At 44.5% G+C, this 19381-nt stretch overlaps 10 protein-coding genes across 10 annotated transcripts; 6 read left to right on the plus strand and 4 right to left on the minus strand.

The window, feature by feature from the left end:
• Window positions 1–532: 532 nt before the first annotated feature.
• V865_004295 (uncharacterized protein) lies at window positions 533–2392 on the plus strand (the record flags this gene model as incomplete). Its single annotated transcript, XM_066228079.1, has 13 exons — window positions 533–658; window positions 726–896; window positions 955–1053; window positions 1120–1182; window positions 1246–1251; window positions 1313–1336; window positions 1395–1435; window positions 1501–1618; window positions 1686–1733; window positions 1796–1925; window positions 1986–2129; window positions 2196–2238; window positions 2299–2392. The coding sequence occupies 13 exons, from the start codon at window positions 533–535 to the stop codon at window positions 2390–2392; spliced, it is 1107 nt and encodes a 368-aa protein (XP_066084176.1).
• An 808-nt stretch (window positions 2393–3200) lies between these two features.
• V865_004296 (uncharacterized protein) lies at window positions 3201–3587 on the plus strand (the record flags this gene model as incomplete). The annotated part of the gene is made up of 1 exon (XM_066228080.1): window positions 3201–3587. The coding sequence occupies one exon, from the start codon at window positions 3201–3203 to the stop codon at window positions 3585–3587; it is 387 nt and encodes a 128-aa protein (XP_066084177.1).
• A 610-nt stretch (window positions 3588–4197) lies between these two features.
• V865_004297 (uncharacterized protein) lies at window positions 4198–4620 on the plus strand (the record flags this gene model as incomplete). The annotated part of the gene is made up of 1 exon (XM_066228081.1): window positions 4198–4620. The coding sequence occupies one exon, from the start codon at window positions 4198–4200 to the stop codon at window positions 4618–4620; it is 423 nt and encodes a 140-aa protein (XP_066084178.1).
• A 674-nt stretch (window positions 4621–5294) lies between these two features.
• V865_004298 (uncharacterized protein) lies at window positions 5295–8093 on the minus strand (the record flags this gene model as incomplete). The annotated part of the gene is made up of 5 exons (XM_066228082.1): window positions 5295–7544; window positions 7617–7658; window positions 7718–7836; window positions 7900–7991; window positions 8056–8093. 5 exons carry the CDS (start codon window positions 8091–8093, stop codon window positions 5295–5297), a joined length of 2541 nt encoding a protein of 846 aa, XP_066084179.1.
• A 342-nt stretch (window positions 8094–8435) lies between these two features.
• V865_004299 (uncharacterized protein) lies at window positions 8436–10394 on the plus strand (the record flags this gene model as incomplete). The annotated part of the gene is made up of 2 exons (XM_066228083.1): window positions 8436–9637; window positions 9701–10394. 2 exons carry the CDS (start codon window positions 8436–8438, stop codon window positions 10392–10394), a joined length of 1896 nt encoding a protein of 631 aa, XP_066084180.1.
• Window positions 10395–10660: 266 nt separating this feature from the next.
• Window positions 10661–11900, minus strand: V865_004300 (uncharacterized protein; the record flags this gene model as incomplete). Its single annotated transcript, XM_066228084.1, has 2 exons — window positions 10661–11046; window positions 11108–11900. 2 exons carry the CDS (start codon window positions 11898–11900, stop codon window positions 10661–10663), a joined length of 1179 nt encoding a protein of 392 aa, XP_066084181.1.
• Window positions 11901–12365: 465 nt separating this feature from the next.
• Window positions 12366–13699, plus strand: V865_004301 (uncharacterized protein; the record flags this gene model as incomplete). The annotated part of the gene is made up of 4 exons (XM_066228085.1): window positions 12366–12386; window positions 12455–12554; window positions 12631–12981; window positions 13092–13699. 4 exons carry the CDS (start codon window positions 12366–12368, stop codon window positions 13697–13699), a joined length of 1080 nt encoding a protein of 359 aa, XP_066084182.1.
• Window positions 13700–14231: 532 nt separating this feature from the next.
• On the minus strand, window positions 14232–14747 carry V865_004302 (uncharacterized protein; the record flags this gene model as incomplete). Its single annotated transcript, XM_066228086.1, has 3 exons — window positions 14232–14251; window positions 14350–14483; window positions 14539–14747. The coding sequence occupies 3 exons, from the start codon at window positions 14745–14747 to the stop codon at window positions 14232–14234; spliced, it is 363 nt and encodes a 120-aa protein (XP_066084183.1).
• Window positions 14748–15669: 922 nt separating this feature from the next.
• On the minus strand, window positions 15670–17476 carry V865_004303 (uncharacterized protein; the record flags this gene model as incomplete). Its single annotated transcript, XM_066228087.1, has 5 exons — window positions 15670–15914; window positions 15995–16287; window positions 16362–16895; window positions 17000–17264; window positions 17374–17476. 5 exons carry the CDS (start codon window positions 17474–17476, stop codon window positions 15670–15672), a joined length of 1440 nt encoding a protein of 479 aa, XP_066084184.1.
• A 468-nt stretch (window positions 17477–17944) lies between these two features.
• On the plus strand, window positions 17945–19068 carry V865_004304 (uncharacterized protein; the record flags this gene model as incomplete). The annotated part of the gene is made up of 5 exons (XM_066228088.1): window positions 17945–18051; window positions 18114–18250; window positions 18370–18634; window positions 18809–18891; window positions 18965–19068. The coding sequence occupies 5 exons, from the start codon at window positions 17945–17947 to the stop codon at window positions 19066–19068; spliced, it is 696 nt and encodes a 231-aa protein (XP_066084185.1).
• Window positions 19069–19381: the final 313 nt, after the last annotated feature.

Raw genomic sequence — 19381 nt, forward strand, 5'->3', positions numbered from 1 at the left:
AATTTCCTTCATAGAATTTGCATGTCGGTCCTGAGAAGTGCAGGGAGCTCGAGTGTGATTGGATGCAGGGAGAAATGCATCCGAGATGAAGCTGGCCGTGGCGCAATTATCCATCCGAGAAGAAGCTTTACTGGTCGTATCTTGCAGACACTGGATGTAAAATGACGAGATCACGGTTATGTGCCTGAAAGATGCTAGTGCTTCCAGGAGTGGCGTGATTACTGATGATGACTTTGAAGTACCGTATCCCGATGTCGCTGATTGCTGATAGTAAATTGAACCGCCGATGGCGATGTGTGTCGCCATCGCTGACCCGAGATAATGGAGACTATGTTGGATATGGTTACTGGATGTGGTTATTGGAAATATCGTGAGAAGAACGTTTCTTCGCCCGAACGATGGTCGGACCTCGGTCCATATGTCACCGGCATGAATAAGAGAAGCTTTATATATGCTCAGCGTCTGGACGAACTTCTTTCTCAATACAAGCGTTCTATCTTGACACAAGTGCAAGACTAAGCGGTCATTAATCATGAGCTACACTACCACCACAGTTGAGCGTCTCCCATCTAAAGAGGAGATCACCAATCGAGTCTCTCGACTGAGGCTTGTAGGTGATCATGAGGACAAAGTGGATACTCAGGAGACAGCCAGACCAGTATGTATAGTATATCGGAATTGGTGGATAAGAGACATCTGAAGAGGCTGACGTAGCGATGCAATAGGGACCAAAATATCCACAATACCTTCCAGTATGGGACAAGACCAAGTTCCCAGATTGGGAAGAGGTACCGTACACTGATCCTGGATCTCGAGCAACCAAGGACAAGAAAAATTTGTTTTTACATGGATCTACACACAGACAAATCACTCCTGCTATAGGTGAAGAGATTGAGGTGGGTATATCCACGAAGTTGTGTGTGAATTGGGAAAAGCTGATAGGCTTTGCACTAGGGCGTTCAATTGTCCCAACTAACTCCAGAAGGATTAGACGATCTCGCCCTTCTGGCTGCTGAGAGAGGACTGTTGGTCTTCAGAAAGCAAGATTTCAAGGTGATTATTGATATGAAGGTATCTGTATAGACAGATCGAGGGCTGACTTTTGCACGTGCCAATCAGGATATTGGTCCGGAAAAACAGCTTGAGATCGTCCGCCATTTTGGTAGATTACATATACACCCAGTGAGTAAACATATGTGGGTTCTATCATTTTTAAGACTGTAGCTGACGCTCGATTTGACACAGACTATGGTGAGCAATCAGGAATTTGCCCAATCAAGGTTCACTGTACTAACTTACCTAAACTAAAAAGGGTCACCCAGAAGGTTACCCCGAGGTGTGTAAGCATTCGTCTATACCATCATGTTTCAGAGATAGTTGACGTACGAGTTTAGATGCATGTGGTATACAGAGATCCTAAAGATAGTACAATATCGTGAGTACCTTTCAAGGTCCTAGTGTTTTCGGACGATGGGCTAAATCGTATGGAAAACCCCATAGACGATATGTGAAGCCCAATGAGGTTCAGAAAATCAGCTCAGTCTCATGGCATGCCGATCATGTGGCTGAAATTCAACCTCCAGGAATAACCTTTTTCTTCGCCCTGGAGGCTCCACCAGTTAGTCCGCCCTATTGTCTGATCTTGCCGGGAAAAAGATAATGATTCAAACCCACATCGTTCGTAGGCTGGTGGTGATACGATCTTCGCCTCCGCTACAGAAGCTTATAATAGAGTAAGTTCTACTGTAGTTGAGGCTCATGAGGTATCAGTAACTGACTTACCTTTAACCGAAAGCTCTCTGAGGAGTTCAAGAAGCGACTAGAAGGTCTCCAAGTGGTCCACACCAACAAAGATATGTTAGCCCATTCCGAAGCTAGTGGTGGTCCCGTAAGGTTCTCGCCAAAAGAGACTTTACATCCGTTGGGTAAGCATCTTCTCTATCGCACCCCATCTCTATAGCTCGTAGTAAGATATTGCATTGCAGTACGAACCCACCCTGTCACTGGAGAGAAAATCCTTGCGATTCACGGTGGACATGCAACCAGGATTTACGGATATAAGCAGGAAGAGTCAGACTACCTGTTCAACTTCCTTCTTGACGTTCTAGCCAAAGGACACGATTTCCAGAGTGAGTTTGAGAGTAACCTCTCGGTTTGTCCAAGTGATTGAAGCTGATGATTCTGCGAGCATGTAGCTCGAGTGCATTATGAGGAAGGAACTGTCGCAGTATGGGACAAGTGAGTGTCGATGGATGATTGGTGCAGAATCTTCCCGCTTATACGAGCTTTGCATTTCAGCCGAACCGTCATCCATTCAGCTCTTTACGATTTCAAAGGAGACGAGCGAAGACATGTCGTCCGTATTGCTGCGATGGCTGATAAGCCCAAATAGATGATGAATTTGTAAACGCAGGTCGATGGTCATGCAGATTATCTTTCTGATCGGCATGCTCATCAAGAGTGGTATCGTATCCAGCTGAAACACTTAATATCCTTCTGCCAGTAAAGTGAGGTCGTGCGCTTGATGGAATGTCTTGGCGATGACGCTCCAGAAATGAGAAGAGCACACATAACCAAATCCAACGAAGCCGATTATATATGAGGGACTGATCTGTACCTTCCATTCTCCTATGTCGCCCATACTGAAGTCTTGATTGTTGAGCACCATAACCCCATAAAATGTTTTATCGACCCGCTATAAATGGTGCCAGCCGGACCAAGGTATGCTGCTTCGAGTCTCTCGAGAAAGTCTGCGGAGGACAGTACGATCTCCTCAACTCGATGGTGATACAGCTGATCCTCGTCAGCATAGAGTGTATCTTGTAACAGGCGTCATGCAGTGCAACAATTGTCGAGTACGAGATATGCATCTGAAATAGGTTTCGGTGGCCCTTGCCAAGAAAGTGCGGAGGTGTAATTGTAACCTCTCAGTGCATGGTGTCTGTCACCTCCGACCGAGAAAACGTCATAACCCACCATTTAGCGTGAAGTCTATTCCGGCATCATGCAGCTGTCACTAAAGTAGATATGTGTCGAGGTATCTATACACCGCTTCAGGCGGTTAAGATTGCCGTGGTGACAGGGGACTCCAGAATGTCCACACTCACACACCCATATATATATATATATATGCATATATATGTGAATTCAAGAGGGATATGCCATATCCGCAGTGAACAACAAGAATAATCAGATCCACCATGTCAACTTGTTACCGACCTACTTTAGCCGACAATTCAACCTACGATGTATGTTGCTTCGACAAAGCCGAATGCGCCGAGAAGATCTGCGGATCATTCGATCTACTCCAACAACCCCCTAACAGCATAAACAATACGGTGGTTCAGGCTAACGGAACTCAGTACTGCTATGGTTGGGCCGACCTGATGAATCAGAGTTACACCACTTTCCAGAATGCGACATGTGGGAATACAGGGTTCCAATGTACGATCGGTAAACAATCTCTTCACTCATCATCAACATCCAGTTCAACATCAAGTTCAGCCTACACGCATACCTTGCATCCAACCTTACTGGGGATCTGGATAATCGGTTTATGGTTTTTAGCCAGATTCAGTAAAAATTGATGATTTTGGTGAGTCACAGCAGCGCAGATACATAGCTGCATCCGGATATTCGGTATACTGATCAGGCCCTGATGATTCAGAAATGTCACCTGCGGATCCCCCTAGATATAAGCATTCATCCTATGTATCATTATCGTCAGAAACTCTTGTGGAAATTATCCAAAGGCGAAGGAACGATAGGAGGTAGAGAGATGATGATTCGGAAATTTTCCTAAAGCGGAATAAAAGTATGAAGATCATGTATGCTTAATTTTTGGGCTGTTGATCCAAGTCACCAAGTTTCCGGATTCAGCCAAATCAGCGCAACGCCGTGGCGGCCATCCCATTCCTCCACTTATACATTCCAGTGATTCTGAATTTCTGACCTGCAACCTTACCAGAAGTAAGGTTATTTGTGGTGGTCGTCGTCAAATCGATTGAATCAAGTAAGAAGTAAGGAAAATGTAATAGCTGCCCCCGAGAGATGTATATATAAAAAGAGACCTGTAGGGCCAACCAGACGGGATACTCTTCTGATAATCCCAACCAACATACCCACTGTCAACTGACCTAGATTCATTCATTTCCTCCTACATTCCGACGCTCCCTTCGCAAATAACTCAATAAAAAGATGTGTGATATTGCTACTTTATTCAATACTCAGACCAACGCAGATCTGTGCTGCTTCGAGCAAGTGGAATGCGCCAACTACCTATGTGGTGAACAGGGGGTAACAGTCGATAATGGGAATGGAACCAACTACTGTTATTTAGATCAAGGTAGAGCTTCGGAAAAGTACGATGAAGCTCCAAGTGGTGTTTGCGGTGGGAATATGGCATGTGCACTCAGAGCACTATCTACCGAACCTTCCGTTATTGTAAACCAAGAATTACTCCCTACCTCTTACTCATCGGCTTCCCCATCCGCCTCTGCTTCGTCGACTACTTCCTCTCTATCTTCAAGTGCAACTCCTGTCCTCAATCAGGGTATGATGGGTATCTGGGCTGTCGCTGTCTTGTCCCTTGCGGTTTTCGGTAAAAGGCTCCATATGTAATGCGTCTTTCTAACAGTGAGTAAAATCTTCGGTTGATGATTTACAGTTGGCTAATTGCACACCTTTCTTGCAGCTTGCGTTTCGCTCAGATTGATCATAACAATCTTCCAAACTCCATCCCATTCATTTAATCCGAGCTGGCTCGGTTTGTAAATCACAATTATAGGGGGTTTTTCAAAGGACCTCACGAGATGTATCAATTCTGTCCGGTACTACACGAGACAATACCTCTTGTCTTGCAACATAGCATATGGCATATGGCCCGAGAGCGTGGAGGAACCGACCTGGTCAATCTACTAACTCTTCATCCCGGATCTCCCTAATTCTCTCTTGAATTGCCAATGTGTGTAAAGTATTTACATGTACATACTCACATTTTCGAGCACGCGCATTTAGTACGCTACAAGAACTTGTGCCGATCCCTAGTTAACTAGTCAAGCAACGGATGATTACCAACAACTGCATTTGTCATTTCCTACACGACAAACAAATATGAGAAATCCCTATGTATTCAAAGAGCCATTCCAACATAGATCCGAATACCACATGTGATCACAGAACGGTATGTGCAGGTCAAACACCTCATCTGACCTGACATAGCCTACAGATAATCTAGTCGAACCATTTGGAGCCTGTTCACCCTTTATAAGATGCCGTTCTTGCTCCCGGTCTCATTATCGATTTTCGAGTTCAAAAGTAGACGAGGGTAAGCTGAAAGGTCTGGGTGTTGTAGCTCTCGATCCAACTTCATGTTCGATCTCAGGTGTCTGGTTTGAGTGTTGTGTTTGCGATTCACCATAGTTCAAATCTCTCTGTACGATATTTCTAGGTGAGCGAGGTAATTGATCACCTAATGAACTTCTTGATCTCTGTCTACTTCCAATCCTATATAACCCATTCCCTATGGCATTCTCAACTCCACCTCCGCCTGCAGTCCCATTAGCAAGTGGTGGGGGCGAACGTAGATTCTGTGGAGGTGGACTCAATGTCCCATTCCCATTGGTGAAACTCTCGTACGAGTTGCGTTTACTAGAACTAACGGGTGAAGAAGAATTGCTTATCACACTTGAACTTGAATCTCTTCGAGCCATAGGGAATCTTGACGAAGCTGATGCAGCCGAGGCATTACTCGATCTTCGAGCCGAGATAGACGAAGAGAGGAGTAATGGTCTGGGTAACGATGAGGGCGAAGAAGCTGATTTAAGGTGGGTAGGAGGTGTGGAAGTGGTCAAGGCAGATAGACGTTCTTGAATTGATGATGTGGTAGACTCAAAGGTATCACTTCGGTCTCTTGGTGAAGGTGAGATTTGAACGTTATGCTGTAGATCACTTGAGCCGTCGTTATGGAAGTTAGATGCGAGATGCTTGCTCTTCTCAGGTGTTGATGGGGCTTGTTTGATGGTTGTAGAACTAGTCCAAAATGATCCAATAGCTTTGGACCAAGATGACGAGGAGCCACTTTTTATACTGGTCGATCCGTTCTTTTGGGGACTGTTATGTTTTGATGGCGAATGAGAGATGGTCGAAATCGAAGGAAGATCGATAATTTCTCCATTCCTCTCTGCGTCCAGCCTCGCCCTTCTCAATTGATCAGCCATATCCAGTAAAACCTCAGCTCCACCGACATATCTTATTGGATATTCTCTCAAAATCTTTAAACTCCTGAGGAACAAAACATTCTCATCTTCCTCATCATCTTCGACTGGTTGTTCCCATAATCCAATATTCCTTCTACTACCCAAATCGTACCTGACCTTCGATTTGGGCTTCTCCAACAGTATATCTTTTACTAACAGTATCATCGCCAAACCAATGTCCACCATTAGATCTATCTTAGGCTGTTTGTTTGGTGTTGAAAGCTTCTCCGATATGATAAAATCCATTATCCTTGGTATGATTCCTAACGGCAGATCTTTCAAGAATAACTCGTTAAACCATCTATATGCAAATAGTTTCAAATCGAGGTTCCTCTGATTAATCAAAATATCATATAGGGGTTTGTTTATCCAATTCAACCTATTTCCCAACTTGGTCAAAACGTATTCGGTGGTTATCGTACACTGATCAATCTCGTTAAAGAAAGAAGATATGAACCAGAATGTATTTTCCTCAATATAGTCTAATGTCCGAGTGGTACTCCCTCCTCCACCAGCGTGTATAAGGTAAAAAGTCGATATCAAATCAACGAAATTCTGCTGATATTCTAATTGTTGATTTGACCGTACAAAGATGTATATCACCCTTGTTAACGATTCGAGATTTGTCTCCGGATGATATAATGATCCGGAGTATCCGGCAAGGGAAGGACTAGTGGAGTTGTTGGGAAGTGGTTTGGGCGATAACAGAGTAATGGGTGAGTTCGGTTTACCATTCACCAAGATTGAAGAATCGTCTTGGTCGATGGCGATAGCGTTGGGCTGGAGAGATGAAGCTGATGAGGTATCTAAAGGAGTTGGTTTGATTGAATCTAATCTTGATAGGATTGGTGCAGTAGGAGTAGAATCGATAGATAGAGTGATTTTAGGTGACATTATCTCTTCTTCAGGTTCTTTCTGCTTCCTGTCAGTTGCATCCTTTTCCATTTCCATCTCTTTCTGTCTGGCATTATGTGAATTTCCAAATCCGCCTCTATGCTCCATCTGATTTAACAGATCTATCCTCTTGAACAATGCTCTTCTAGATAGGAGGGGCTGTTGATATTCACCCGATTCCAGAAGCGCTTCTTCTTCCTCATCGGCATCATCTCCATATCCTTCAGCCTGGGAGGATTGAGCAGCAAGATCATCTGGATCTGAGCTGGATATCGGATGGAAAGGTGATGACTTGGTTGGATTAGTCCGTTTTCGCCAAAATGACGATTTTAGCGATTTGATGTCTTTCGATATACCCAGGATCAATTTGTCATGCGGTGAGGAAGATGAACTCTGTTGACACATTGAAATTCAATGTAAGCCATTATAGTCAATCAGCGATCAAAGACAATGTCCTTAACGTACCGGCTGCGATTTCAGCTCTTCCATAAATGTCTTGACGAGGTTCTATATGGAGTGCTTCGTGAGCATTGATTGTGGAGATAGATGTCGAAGGGAAGACTCACATAGTACCTCGTCCTCTGAGTTTTCAAGGTGGGTTTCCACAATCTCTTCTCTGGAGGGAGTGTCTCCAGCAATAGGGAGTAGGCCAAAGGCCGCAAGTGAGGTGGATGATTTGGTATACCTAGTATGTCGGTACCACATCAGTGAGTGGTTCCAGTCGATGTTTCTTCAATGAGCTACTCACCCCTTTCACATAGCCTTCTCAGCGTGGGTAGATCCACGACTGGATCAGAGGCATGCTGCGATCCATCCAACAATCGTTGAAACGCGAATAACCTTTTTGGACAAGTGAGAGTCAGTGACGCCTAGATGTTGTTGAACTTGGGCAGAATGACCTCACCGCTCATTCTCGTCTTGACCTTGGTCCTGGAAGCTCATGCTGGACTATCATGGAAGGTAGAGCTATGAGATGCAGTGATGCTCTGCATATGACGGGATGATGTTAGTGAACCAGCGACCAGCACCAGCACAGTCTTGGGTCTTCACAATGAGCGCTTGGACCGTACCGTACCTGACACCTCATACCTCGTGTTCTCCACGTGTCACAACATCGATCATAACCGGAGATTAGCGAGAACATCTGCTTGTAAATTCAATTCAACCCTGACCCTCCTTGACTCTCTTGACTGTCGGAAACAGCTCTTTCTCTCTAGTTCTTGCTAGAACAGATCACTTCGACCTGACCGCTAGACCACCCACCACACCTAAACCGCCGACTCAATGTTGACCGCATCGACACGCTCTCGAGGTGCATCCTCGACCATTAGGTATATTCTTCAAACACGCTCTCAGAGCACCTCAGACGCCCCTTCACCTGCTCCAACCCGACCTTCTTACTCTAAAGCCAATTTAGCTTCCTTCGCTGCCGAAGGGGAACTCCTCACCACTGCGCATAAGGCTTCTGCAAGGATATCTCCCGCTACCTCTCAAGCTCAATCGTCATCTGCTCCCTCGAAACCGTTGGCTTTCCCTCGACCTGTCCTCAAATCGAACCCTTATGCGAACAACTACACCATCTCTGAAGCCGACCTTGACGCTTTCGAAGAACCACTTCGTCTCAACCCGACACCCAGTCCACTAGAAAGTCAGCCATCTTCCTCTACCGCTGCTACCGCTTCTACTAACATCGCTTCAGACCATGAGCCTGCTTCAATCCCGCGGAAGGGGGGTCGTACTGTGCGAGCAATTCGACGCCCCAAACTCAAATCGAATCCTATCCAAATTCTCACCGATCCAGAGTTGGTGTATCAACCCTTAGAACTGGGCTACGAAGAGACGGTAGAATCACAAGACGGATACATAATATACAAGAATCCAGATGTACCATCGGGAGTAATCACCTGGGGTAGGTTAAGAGATGCGTGTACTTGTAAGCTATGTAGGGATCCTTCGACATCACAGAAAACATTCACAACTGGACAAGCTATGAGAGAAGCTTACCCTTCTGGAACCGATGTGAAACCTTTGATGGAAGTGGTAGACATGGCACGTATCAACGGCAAAAATAGTAAAAAAGGGTTGAAAATCACTTGGAATCCGACAACCTCATCTGGAGAACCCCATACAACCTATCTATCAAGATTCAAATTGAAACTATTGACGGATCCTCAGACGTACAAGGAAGTTTTCCATCCACCACTACTTTTTGATCGTAAACTCTGGAACTTTGAGGAAATACCAAAGACCGACGGATTGAGAGTACCTTTCCGAGAAGTGGAAACGAAAGATCCGGCAATACTTCTCAGAATGTTAGAACAACTTCACCAGTACGGTCTGATAATCGTCGAAAATGTCCCTACCTCTCCTATGGATGATAAGGATTGTTATCTGAGGAAAGTAATGGGCTATATAGGTGAAATCAGAAATACGTTTTATGGGGAAACTTGGAATGTGAAAAGTATGAAACAGAGTAAGAACGTTGCGTGAGTTGGTTCTCGATCCTCCGTTGTTGACCAGCAATTAATTTTCTACATCCCACGTTATAGCTATACCAACCTCGACTTAGGACTTCACATGGATTTGCTCTACTTCTCCTCTCCACCTCGATTCCAAGCTTTACACTGTCTTAGAAATAGGGTTAACGGTGGTACATCGTATTTCGTCGATTCTTTCAAAGTTGCTCAAGACCTGCCCGACGATGTGTTCAGGGTACTTCAACATACTCGTATACCTTATGTTTACGATAACGATAATCATCTTCTGAGGTATTCTCATGCAGTGATGTCGAGCTCTTCGCCAGAAAAGAATCGAATGGTATATGATAAACATTACGCTATCAATTGGTCTCCTCCCTTTAGGGATATGAAAGGACCAGATTCATCTCGACCAGCTCCCAGGTCGCCCGACTTGAAAGCCAAACAGGAACAACAGACTTTAGAAGCCATAGCAAAATTCGAAAGTGCATTATCGGATCCTCAATACAAGTTCGAGTTTCTCTTGAAAGAAGGTGATCTTGTGATATTCGATAATAGAAGGATATTACATGCCAGGACGAGTTTCAGTGATAAGTCACCTGAAGAATTGAAACAAGCTGGAATGGAGTTGGTGGAAGGTGAACCGACGAGATGGCTCAAAGGGTGTTATCTTGATGGTGAGGTGGTATGGGATAAATTGGCGGTGTTGAAGAAACAGGTTGCGGAATTGGAGAAGAAACAGGACAGCAATGAGGCAAAGAGGTAAAAGAAGAAAATCTGAGCGGGAAGAATCAGTAGAGTGTCGCGCGAAAGGATGGTCGAGTATACCCCTCTAATGAAGTTTGATGTGTTTCACAAGGAAAACGTTGAGATTTACCTAGATCATTCGAATGATGAACTCGACATGTCCTCAAATATGTACGGATGTCATATCGGATTGGATGGAAAGGTGTTTTAAATAATGATATTCCGCGGAGATATGTAATATGCAATGTATAAATGTATATTGTACAACAATGACTTTCCGCGTGATTACTTGTCCCGACCAAAAGCTCTCAATATGGCAGGTACAGGACTTATCTCCTCTGAACTACCGGGATTTCTATCCCACTTCGTTCCTTTCAGCGTATCATTCCCACCAGGAATCACCAATCCTGATCCTGACCCTAACCCGGATCCCTCGTCATCTGTTGAACTCGAACGGTATTTAGATTTTAATATTCTAGTGACAGCTTCTCTTGAAATGCCAAACTTTTCAGATAAGAACTCCCTATTGAATTTTTCGGGATCCATCGAGTACAGTGTTCGTAATCCTGCCATTGCTGAGTACGTTAGTTTCTTGGTGGGACGCCAGTATTCTGAAGAAGATTTGGGTTGAGTGGGTTCTGACAAAGACGAAGAAGGATTATCTGCCTTGACTGCGATAATCAGCTTCGAAATAATCTTACACTGGCTACTGCGGGACAGAGTGTAACTTACGATCGTTCCCTCCTTGGTCTCTTCCTACTCTCGAGTTTGACGATGTAATTGAATTCAGCCCAAAGGTCTTCTTGGGCGATTTAAGAAACAGTTTCGACCCTTTATCATCTCTATCATTCTCAGTGACGAATTTCTTTCGATCTGATCCAATTCTATATGGCGCTGTTAATCTTGGATCTCTCCTGTTATTCTGCATTTCATGTGGTGGTAGACCCGGTATTTTCTGTTTTCTTCCCTTCTTTTGATCTTTCTTATATTCATTTTCCAATCTGATTTGATCAGCATTCGGATTCAATCTTTTCGCTTCTTCCATATAACTTTCCATAGCTCTATCAAATTTCCTTCTACCGGGTTTGAGAGATTTCGTGGTATAATAACTTGATTTGATTCCAATTCTGTTTCTCCAACCTTCTGCTTCCAATTCATCATACAGACCTCCATCACTGTTCGAATTCCTATCTCTATCGCCCACATCTTGATCACGTTGATAATTTCGATTGGACGATCTTCTTAATCCGAATTTTTCAGAATTACCATATTTTTCAATATGACTTTTACTTCTCCTTTCACTCAGACTCTCCAGGAATTCCTTCCTCTTGATTTCAGCTTTGTCACCCAGAGAATGAAAATCGATAGGTATCCTATTCCCATAAGCATCGATTTTGGCTACGGGTGCTTCGTATGGTTTTTGAGGTCTTTTGACTGATATTGCCGGAGTAGAGGTGAAGGAGCGACATATCGTACAGATCGTTGGACGTAGTCGAGAAGAAGATGCTCTGGAGGATACGAACATGTTGGCTTGGCACTTGCCGACACCTGTTAGACGAGGTGACAAGCTAGATCAGTTGAATATAAGGATAAAGATACAGGACATCAGAAATTTCCGAACAGACATCCTTCTTTACTGACGGGTTGTGTAGTGAGTGGTATTTAAATGAGTAGCCCAGATAAGCTCGAGCACCGGTCCTCGGCGTCAGCTACATACCAGTTCAACGTGCACTAGCATCCATCCATTCAGTGAATGTGCTCATTCTCATCGCTCATCTATCAATCAATTGGCCTCTGATAATCATATCAACATACCAGAGCTCCGACATCAGCAGACGTGATATCTGATCGTCCCTTCGCAACCATCAAATTACTCGCAATACCTGGGCGGGGTAACGAAAAGTGAAACTCACCGGACACTCCCCTCAACCGGTTCATCTTATCTCAATCGATCATCTAAAGCTGGTAACACAAAGAAAAGTTAGAAATCATGGAGGCCCTCGGCTTTAATGTGAGTACATGTCCCTTTTCACACCGAACCTCCGAATGCTGGCTCATCGGCACCCTAATCGATATCAGATCGCCACCGGTTTCCTTGAAGGTGTAGTTAGGGGATACAAAGGAGCGCTCCTGACTCAGGCCAACTATCATAATCTGACCCAATGCGAGAACCTCGAGGGTGAGTGACGATCATAATATACTGCTTGCAACATATCAAGGGTGTCCTTGCTGACTTGAGCGTTTCTCGCATACAGACTTCCGACTTCAACTTTCTTCAACGGACTATGGCAATTTCCTAGCCAACGAACCCCTCCCCTTATCCACATCGACCATCGCTGACAAAGCTACCGACAAGCTCGTAGCTGAATTCAACTACCTACGTACCAACGCTGTCGAACCTCTATCGACATTCATGGATTACATAACATACGCTTATATGATCGATAATGTCATCTTGTTAACTCTCGGTACCTTACATGAGAGAGATACGCACGAACTGTTGGAGAGATGTCATCCGTTAGGTGTATTCGATACGATGCCTGCGTTGTGTGTAGCTACGAATGTGGAGGAATTGTATCACAGTGTATTGGTCGAAACGCCATTGGGTGAGTGTTAAAGTACCCTTGGCTTGCTTGCCATAAATGAATGACATTGCCCTCGACTAGCTCGCTGCTCGGGAATGTTTAAACTGATCTCTGTATCCTTCCCTTCGTAGCTCCCTACTTCAGAGATTGTCTCTCTGCTCAGGATCTTGACGATCTGAACATCGAGATCATCCGAAACTCGTTATACAAAGCCTATCTGGAAGATTTCCATAAATTCTGTCAAACTCTTCCTTCACCCACTTCGGAAATCATGACCAAGATCTTATATTTCGAAGCGGATCGACGAACCTTGAACATCACTATCAACTCGTTCGGCACTGAACTCACCAAAGAGCAACGAGCTAGATTATTCCCTACGATCGGTCGATTATACCCTGAGGGAAACAATGCTTTGGCCAGAGCAGACGATATCGATTCGGTCATAGCTGCTATAGATCATATTTCAGAATATAAATCATTCTTCGATAAATCAAATACTACTGGTAATACCGGTGCGGCGGGTGAAGGAGGTGATGAAGGTGGATCGAGTTTAGAAGATGAATTTTTCAAATACGATGTTGAGTTGAACAAACAATCTTTCTTACAACAATTCCAATTCGCAGTATTTTACAGTTTCATCAAATTAAAGGAACAAGAAGTAAGGAATTTGACTTGGATAGCGGAATGTATCGCCCAAGATGCCAAGGATAGAGTCAATGATTATATACCTGTTTTCTAAGACAAAATCTATTGACTTGGAAAGTAGAAAGATGGAATAAATCGTTTCCATGTCAAGGGTCAAAAATGATAGATATGATTTTTGATAGTTGATAGTTGATAAATAATTCAGCATGTATGTTTATTGGTTGTTCCTTGTACAGATTATCCAACATATCCGACACGCACAATTCAGTTCTCAGTCGGTAGTAAGTACTCATAGGCAATCCACTCGCACATGCAAATAATAACAGTGTAGGCAAGCACCGAAATATGGCTAACAGATATAACACAGTTGGGTGGATAAGGGAAGTAGCCCCAAGAACAAACGATGGATGTTCCGTGGTAAGTAGATCGATCATTATTTGCAGAGCATGAGATCGAGTGAGGGAAATGTTAGATTACAGTAACTCGTGGAACAGGCAATTACTGCATGACTCGATAACACACTTCTTCCTGGATCAAGCTCATGTAGATACTACATGTACGCGATGCGACTTCAGGAGATGGAATCGTCAATCTCTCGACCATAGTACTATCTATGAGCGTTCTCGCTATTTGTAAAAATTTGCACCTACATACGTTGCATTGATGCAATTCAGCGTTCACTCAATCACTCAATGAGTCTTTATTGTATTGTATGGTATTGGATCATCGGACTGGACGACTTACCCTTGAGCCATTCTGCTTCAGGATCCTTGTTTTCACCCGAAGTTACCCTCTCGACTCTCGTATGATCAGCTTCTATCATGCTGATCTGTGGGTCATGTTGACCCGGAGCTAATCTAGACGATCGAGCTGCAGCGCTAGCGGGCAGCTGTAGTGAGATTGGATCCTTGACTGAGTGGAGCCACAGAGGACCTCTGGAGCGAATCGGTCCCGCTCGCTGCCTGAGTGAGAGTGGAACGTGTCCCACCAGAGAAAGAAGTACCTGCCGCTCTGAAGGCTGATTGGCCTACTGAGTTAGAACCAGTGGTAGCAGCATTGCTGTTAGACCTGGCGGTGGCACTAGCTTGGTGAGGATCAAAGTCGGATGGTTTTTCTGAACCGAAGTCTGTTTGTCTAGTCATGGTCGTCAATTGTCGTTGTATTGCTATACGATGTTGATGGAAAGTAAGAAAGGTGAAATCAAGTAGGGGATGATCCCCTTAAATACCATACATTTGTGGGCTTTGTCAATGCTCTTCATCCGGTCGACCAAGAGCAAGAATACAAGAAGCGTGACCATCCTTTGTATTCGAGGAAGCCGTCATACAGTACACAGCTTTTCACGTCAAGCTCCATGTCATCATCAAAATGTACAGCACCGCATTCTCTCTATAAACTGCTTCTTCTCTTCTGTAACTTGCAAAATTTTCAGCGCCTCTATAATCCGAACTGACCAAAGAAGGCATTCATATTTTTGAAAGGACTCATGAAAAGAGAGGAAATTTCAATCTTCTGATGATTTGACTGAATTTTCTGTCTGTCTTTAAGGCAATCTCGACCCCATGTTAGTGGAAAGGCAGCCTGTCATCATGATTATTCATCTCGATACAGAAGTGGCGATAGATCACAGTTTCTGGTTCTCTCCAGTTTGCGGTACTTAACGTTGTTTGGGGTCATGTAATGGTGATAGGTCATTATCACATGTTGATGACAACGTTTTGCATTTGCCATGAAGACAGAGAGGTGTTGCTCCCGAACTCCTGATCTCAGCGTCTCAGTGAAAGTCCTCGCCAAGGAGTGTCGTGCCAATGCTGGATGCAACATTGAATTATCAGTATGTAAGTAAGCAAGTAAGCCAGCCATCAAATCCTGCGATCTCCTACTTTGAACCGTCAGGATAAGCGAGTCATCGTATATGTTCATAAGTTGTACAAGAGTATCTGTGTTCCAACATCCGTAAAACCCAGGTAATTTTCCTTCACTTCTTGACCGTGTTTATATGAGCCATCCATCCGCCTGCATTGCAATCAAAATTCAATACATTTTCAATCCCATTTGTCGTTTTCACTTCTTGTTGTGCTGATGTTGATGTTGGTGATGTTTATGGGCATGTGCAGCCTGTTCTCTCCTCCTTTCCCTCTTTTCCACTGACGCACTCGAATCCCAATCTACGTCTGCCGCTAACAATTCGGGATGTCCGTTCTTCTCCAATTTCGAATCGAAGAATCCATCTCGGTATCCTCGCACTATACGTTCTAGTAAGTCTGAGGTGGATATAGCTGGAGTTCGTCGGGTGGGTACGAAACGGCCTGTTGTCATAGTCAATTAGCCTTTCTATCATAGATTTTGTACACTTGGATATCCATCTCAGAGTGGAGTTATGACTTACCGTTCTTCTTAGCAAATGCATATACATCCTCATGATCTTTACTCGGATAAACCTCCTCGTCATGTGCGATATAATCGATATCGTACTTATCCAGCCATTCTTGGTCGACCACCCACGGAGCATCCGGTAAAATTTCGTCCACCCATCTACAATGCCTTACTGCTTCGCACCTCTCCGCATGAGTCATCGCAGGACGTGATTTGTGTGAAGCACATAGATCGTCTGAACATACTCCCACTAACAGATGGACTTTGGGGAATGATAATTTCGCTTGACGTAGCTGTAATGCGTGACTACATGGATAAATTTATGACCATCATAAGCTCGTGTCTTGTGTATTAAGTACATGTAGATGGAGGCGGCTCACCCAAAATGGAACAGATCGTATACACCATCCGCATAGACCCTAACAACCTTGCCTTCAGGAGGTGGATTGGTCTTCCACCATCTCTCAACCCCATCTTCAGCTCCTTTACCATGTATTGCCCTTTCTACAAAACCCTTGATATTAGCTTCAGATAGTTCGATGGGTCTAGTATACATCTTTGGTGGTCCAAGTGACGACATGGAGGGTTTCGCGGATAATGGTAATGTCTGTGACCTCCTGGGTTCAGCTAATGCCTTTGAGGGAGCCACAGGTACGTCCGTTGGTCTCTCGTATGGTAGTTGTGGAGTGATAGATGGTGGTGAGTCCGACAGAGTCAAATTCGCCATGGAAGCTTTAGGAGTAGGTAATCGGTTCGTACCGTATGGTGAAGATCCAGCTGGTTGATCACTTTGTAATCCAAGACTACCCTTAGTCGGCGAAGTGGGCTGAGCCCCTCTCATATGATGGTGTAGGTTAGATGGATGAACGGGTGTACCACCTATAGTCGAGGAGCTTTCGATATCTCCATCGTACCTATTATCACCTAATCATTAGCGCTTTGACACTCATAAACGTGCATTACACTCTCGCATCAAAGGAATCCGTATTGAGAAATTACGAAATCTTCGAAAACTCACGTTGGTGAATCCAGTCCTTCACTCATGCTACCTTGTTCACTCAACTCTTCTACCCTTTTCTGATGTAATGCCCTCTTGGTCAATGGCTGAGTTGCGTTAGGTCCAGCTGCGGCGATTATACCTGATGCAGCGACGTGTAAAGGTGAAGCGGCAGTGGTGGATTGCATCCTTGGTGAGTCCGCTGTGGATGCACTTGAGACTGTCTCAGCGTGGGTGGATATGGTTGATCCAACGTCGGAAAATTCGTTCTCGATATTATCGTTATCTGCGTTATCATGAGTCGAATTTCAGATGTGAATATAGGAGAAGCAGCAGTTTAGAGCGACGTCAGTATCTGGCCAAAAATATCTCTAGCTTGTAGGCTGCGTACATACCTTCCTCACTTGCATCTCTCGAGCTACTTGGATCCCTGGCTGCTCTTCTCTCTCCCAGACGATTTCTCGTATGCCGTTTCGGTAAAGGTGCTGTGCTTGCCATTGTGATGATTTATAGAGGGAGTCAAGATATTGGGGATCTGCCAGTAGGTCAAGTGTGAGTACGACTGTAACAAGGTGGCGAGCTGAGAGGGGAGCTATGAGGAGTAAGAGTGGGGTTCGGTATTATTTTTTTCTGGGATGTAGATGTCATTCTCTTGGCTCTGAAACGCTACAAGCACCTGCTGCATCATAAACATACCCCATCAGACCAGATCCGTGCACAGATGTCATGTCGTCACCCTAGATGAGATGGCTTAGGCGCGTTTGACAGCGGTGGCAAATGCAGGCTCGCAGCCACAGATAGAACCCGACTCTGGGCGATAGGCACCCGAGCTTCGACGCGTTGAAGTTGGAAATCACAAATCGTCAATTCATGTCAACAAATCCAACATCCTCCACACTCAAGTCTCAACAGCATCGATCCTAGACTCACTATAGCTGGAAAATACGTGTCCATTCCAAGCCAACAATGTCAGTCTCTCTGCCAATACACCAACAGCATCGACCGTCAGCCTCGCCGGACAGATCAACGCGGAGCGAGCAGGAATTCTCAGATGAACCATGGAAATCTCTAGCGTGAGCTGATTCCATCGTATTATACGACCATGGTGAGCTGATGGTTATCGACACGTACATAGAAAGATCATTCGTGATGTCGGACCGACCCTATCACCAGATGAGGAGCTAGGAAGTCTAGCAGCTGCTGAGGCCGCTGTAATAGCCAAGGATACGGAGAGGAATGCAGTGGTAGATAAGACCAGGGATGAGCTAAGGCGTGAGTGTATAACATCCATCACGTCAGATCAACCTTTAACTCCTTTCAAGTATGATATATGCTATACGGCTATGGCAACTGCTGAGTATGTGTATGCTGATCTTGGATTGTTCGGACAGAACTGACCCGTCAACTGGCGCAAGCATCCGCAGCAGCTCAGAGACCATCATCTCACCCTACAGCGATGGAACACGAAGAACAAGTACGACAACTAGAACAGAAACAGTACTCTGTGGGTAAACAGCTGAACGAAGAACAGTCAGCGGTATCGAAGAAAGAAGTGGAATTGGGTAAATTGAAATTGGAGAAACAGGAGGTGGAGAAGATAAATATAGGTGAAGATGATGATGAGGATGGTCAGAGTGATTGGATGGATGGAAAGATGTAAGTGATTTCATACATCTCGTCGATGCGTTGGGCGGTGTATGCTACGATCTGGGGTGATCATCAACCTGTCGTGTTATTGGAAGTATCTTGGGATAATTAACTATTCGATTGGGACTTGCTGGAAATCGGAAACACTTGATATGACTTGTGCTAATCATGCGAATCTCGCAGAATAAGACTCAAGATACTATCCGAGAGTGGATTCAGCTTGGTACCTTCGAAAGACAATAAAACCGCAAGTAAGATACTGATCAGTATGTCTCTCATCACTCTGTCTTTAGTACAGCACCTTGTAACTCTCAACTGACGAAATTGTTGACCTTGTAGGGAACGACCTCAAAGATGATATTCATACAGTACCTATAGACAATTCTCGATCGAAAACAAATACCGCTAATTTGATATGGAGTTTAGCGAGTGAAGGTATATAGTTGGATCTGATATGGTTGTGGTGATGGCTGGTCTTGCTCTGCAGTATGATTGGCATTTTGTTGTATATATGTATAGGTGCTTTAGCTGTATTAGACAATGGAGAACTCGCTGTGAATTGAGCAATGAGATCTCTTGCCCATATCGACGGATTGACCACTTTGGAGGTTCAATGATCAATGATCTTATGCCTTGCCAATCGATGGTTTGCCATCCTTTCTCCTCTTCTCATTGGGGTACACCAGTCCTCATGCAAACATGCAAGAGTGAATCACAGCCTCGTCAGCAGCTTGCTCTAGAGATTGACTATTCCTC

The sequence above is a fragment of the Kwoniella europaea genome, chromosome 1, assembly GCF_036810445.1.
Source record: "Kwoniella europaea PYCC6329 chromosome 1, complete sequence".
In the NCBI taxonomy this organism is placed as follows: domain Eukaryota; kingdom Fungi; phylum Basidiomycota; class Tremellomycetes; order Tremellales; family Cryptococcaceae; genus Kwoniella; species Kwoniella europaea.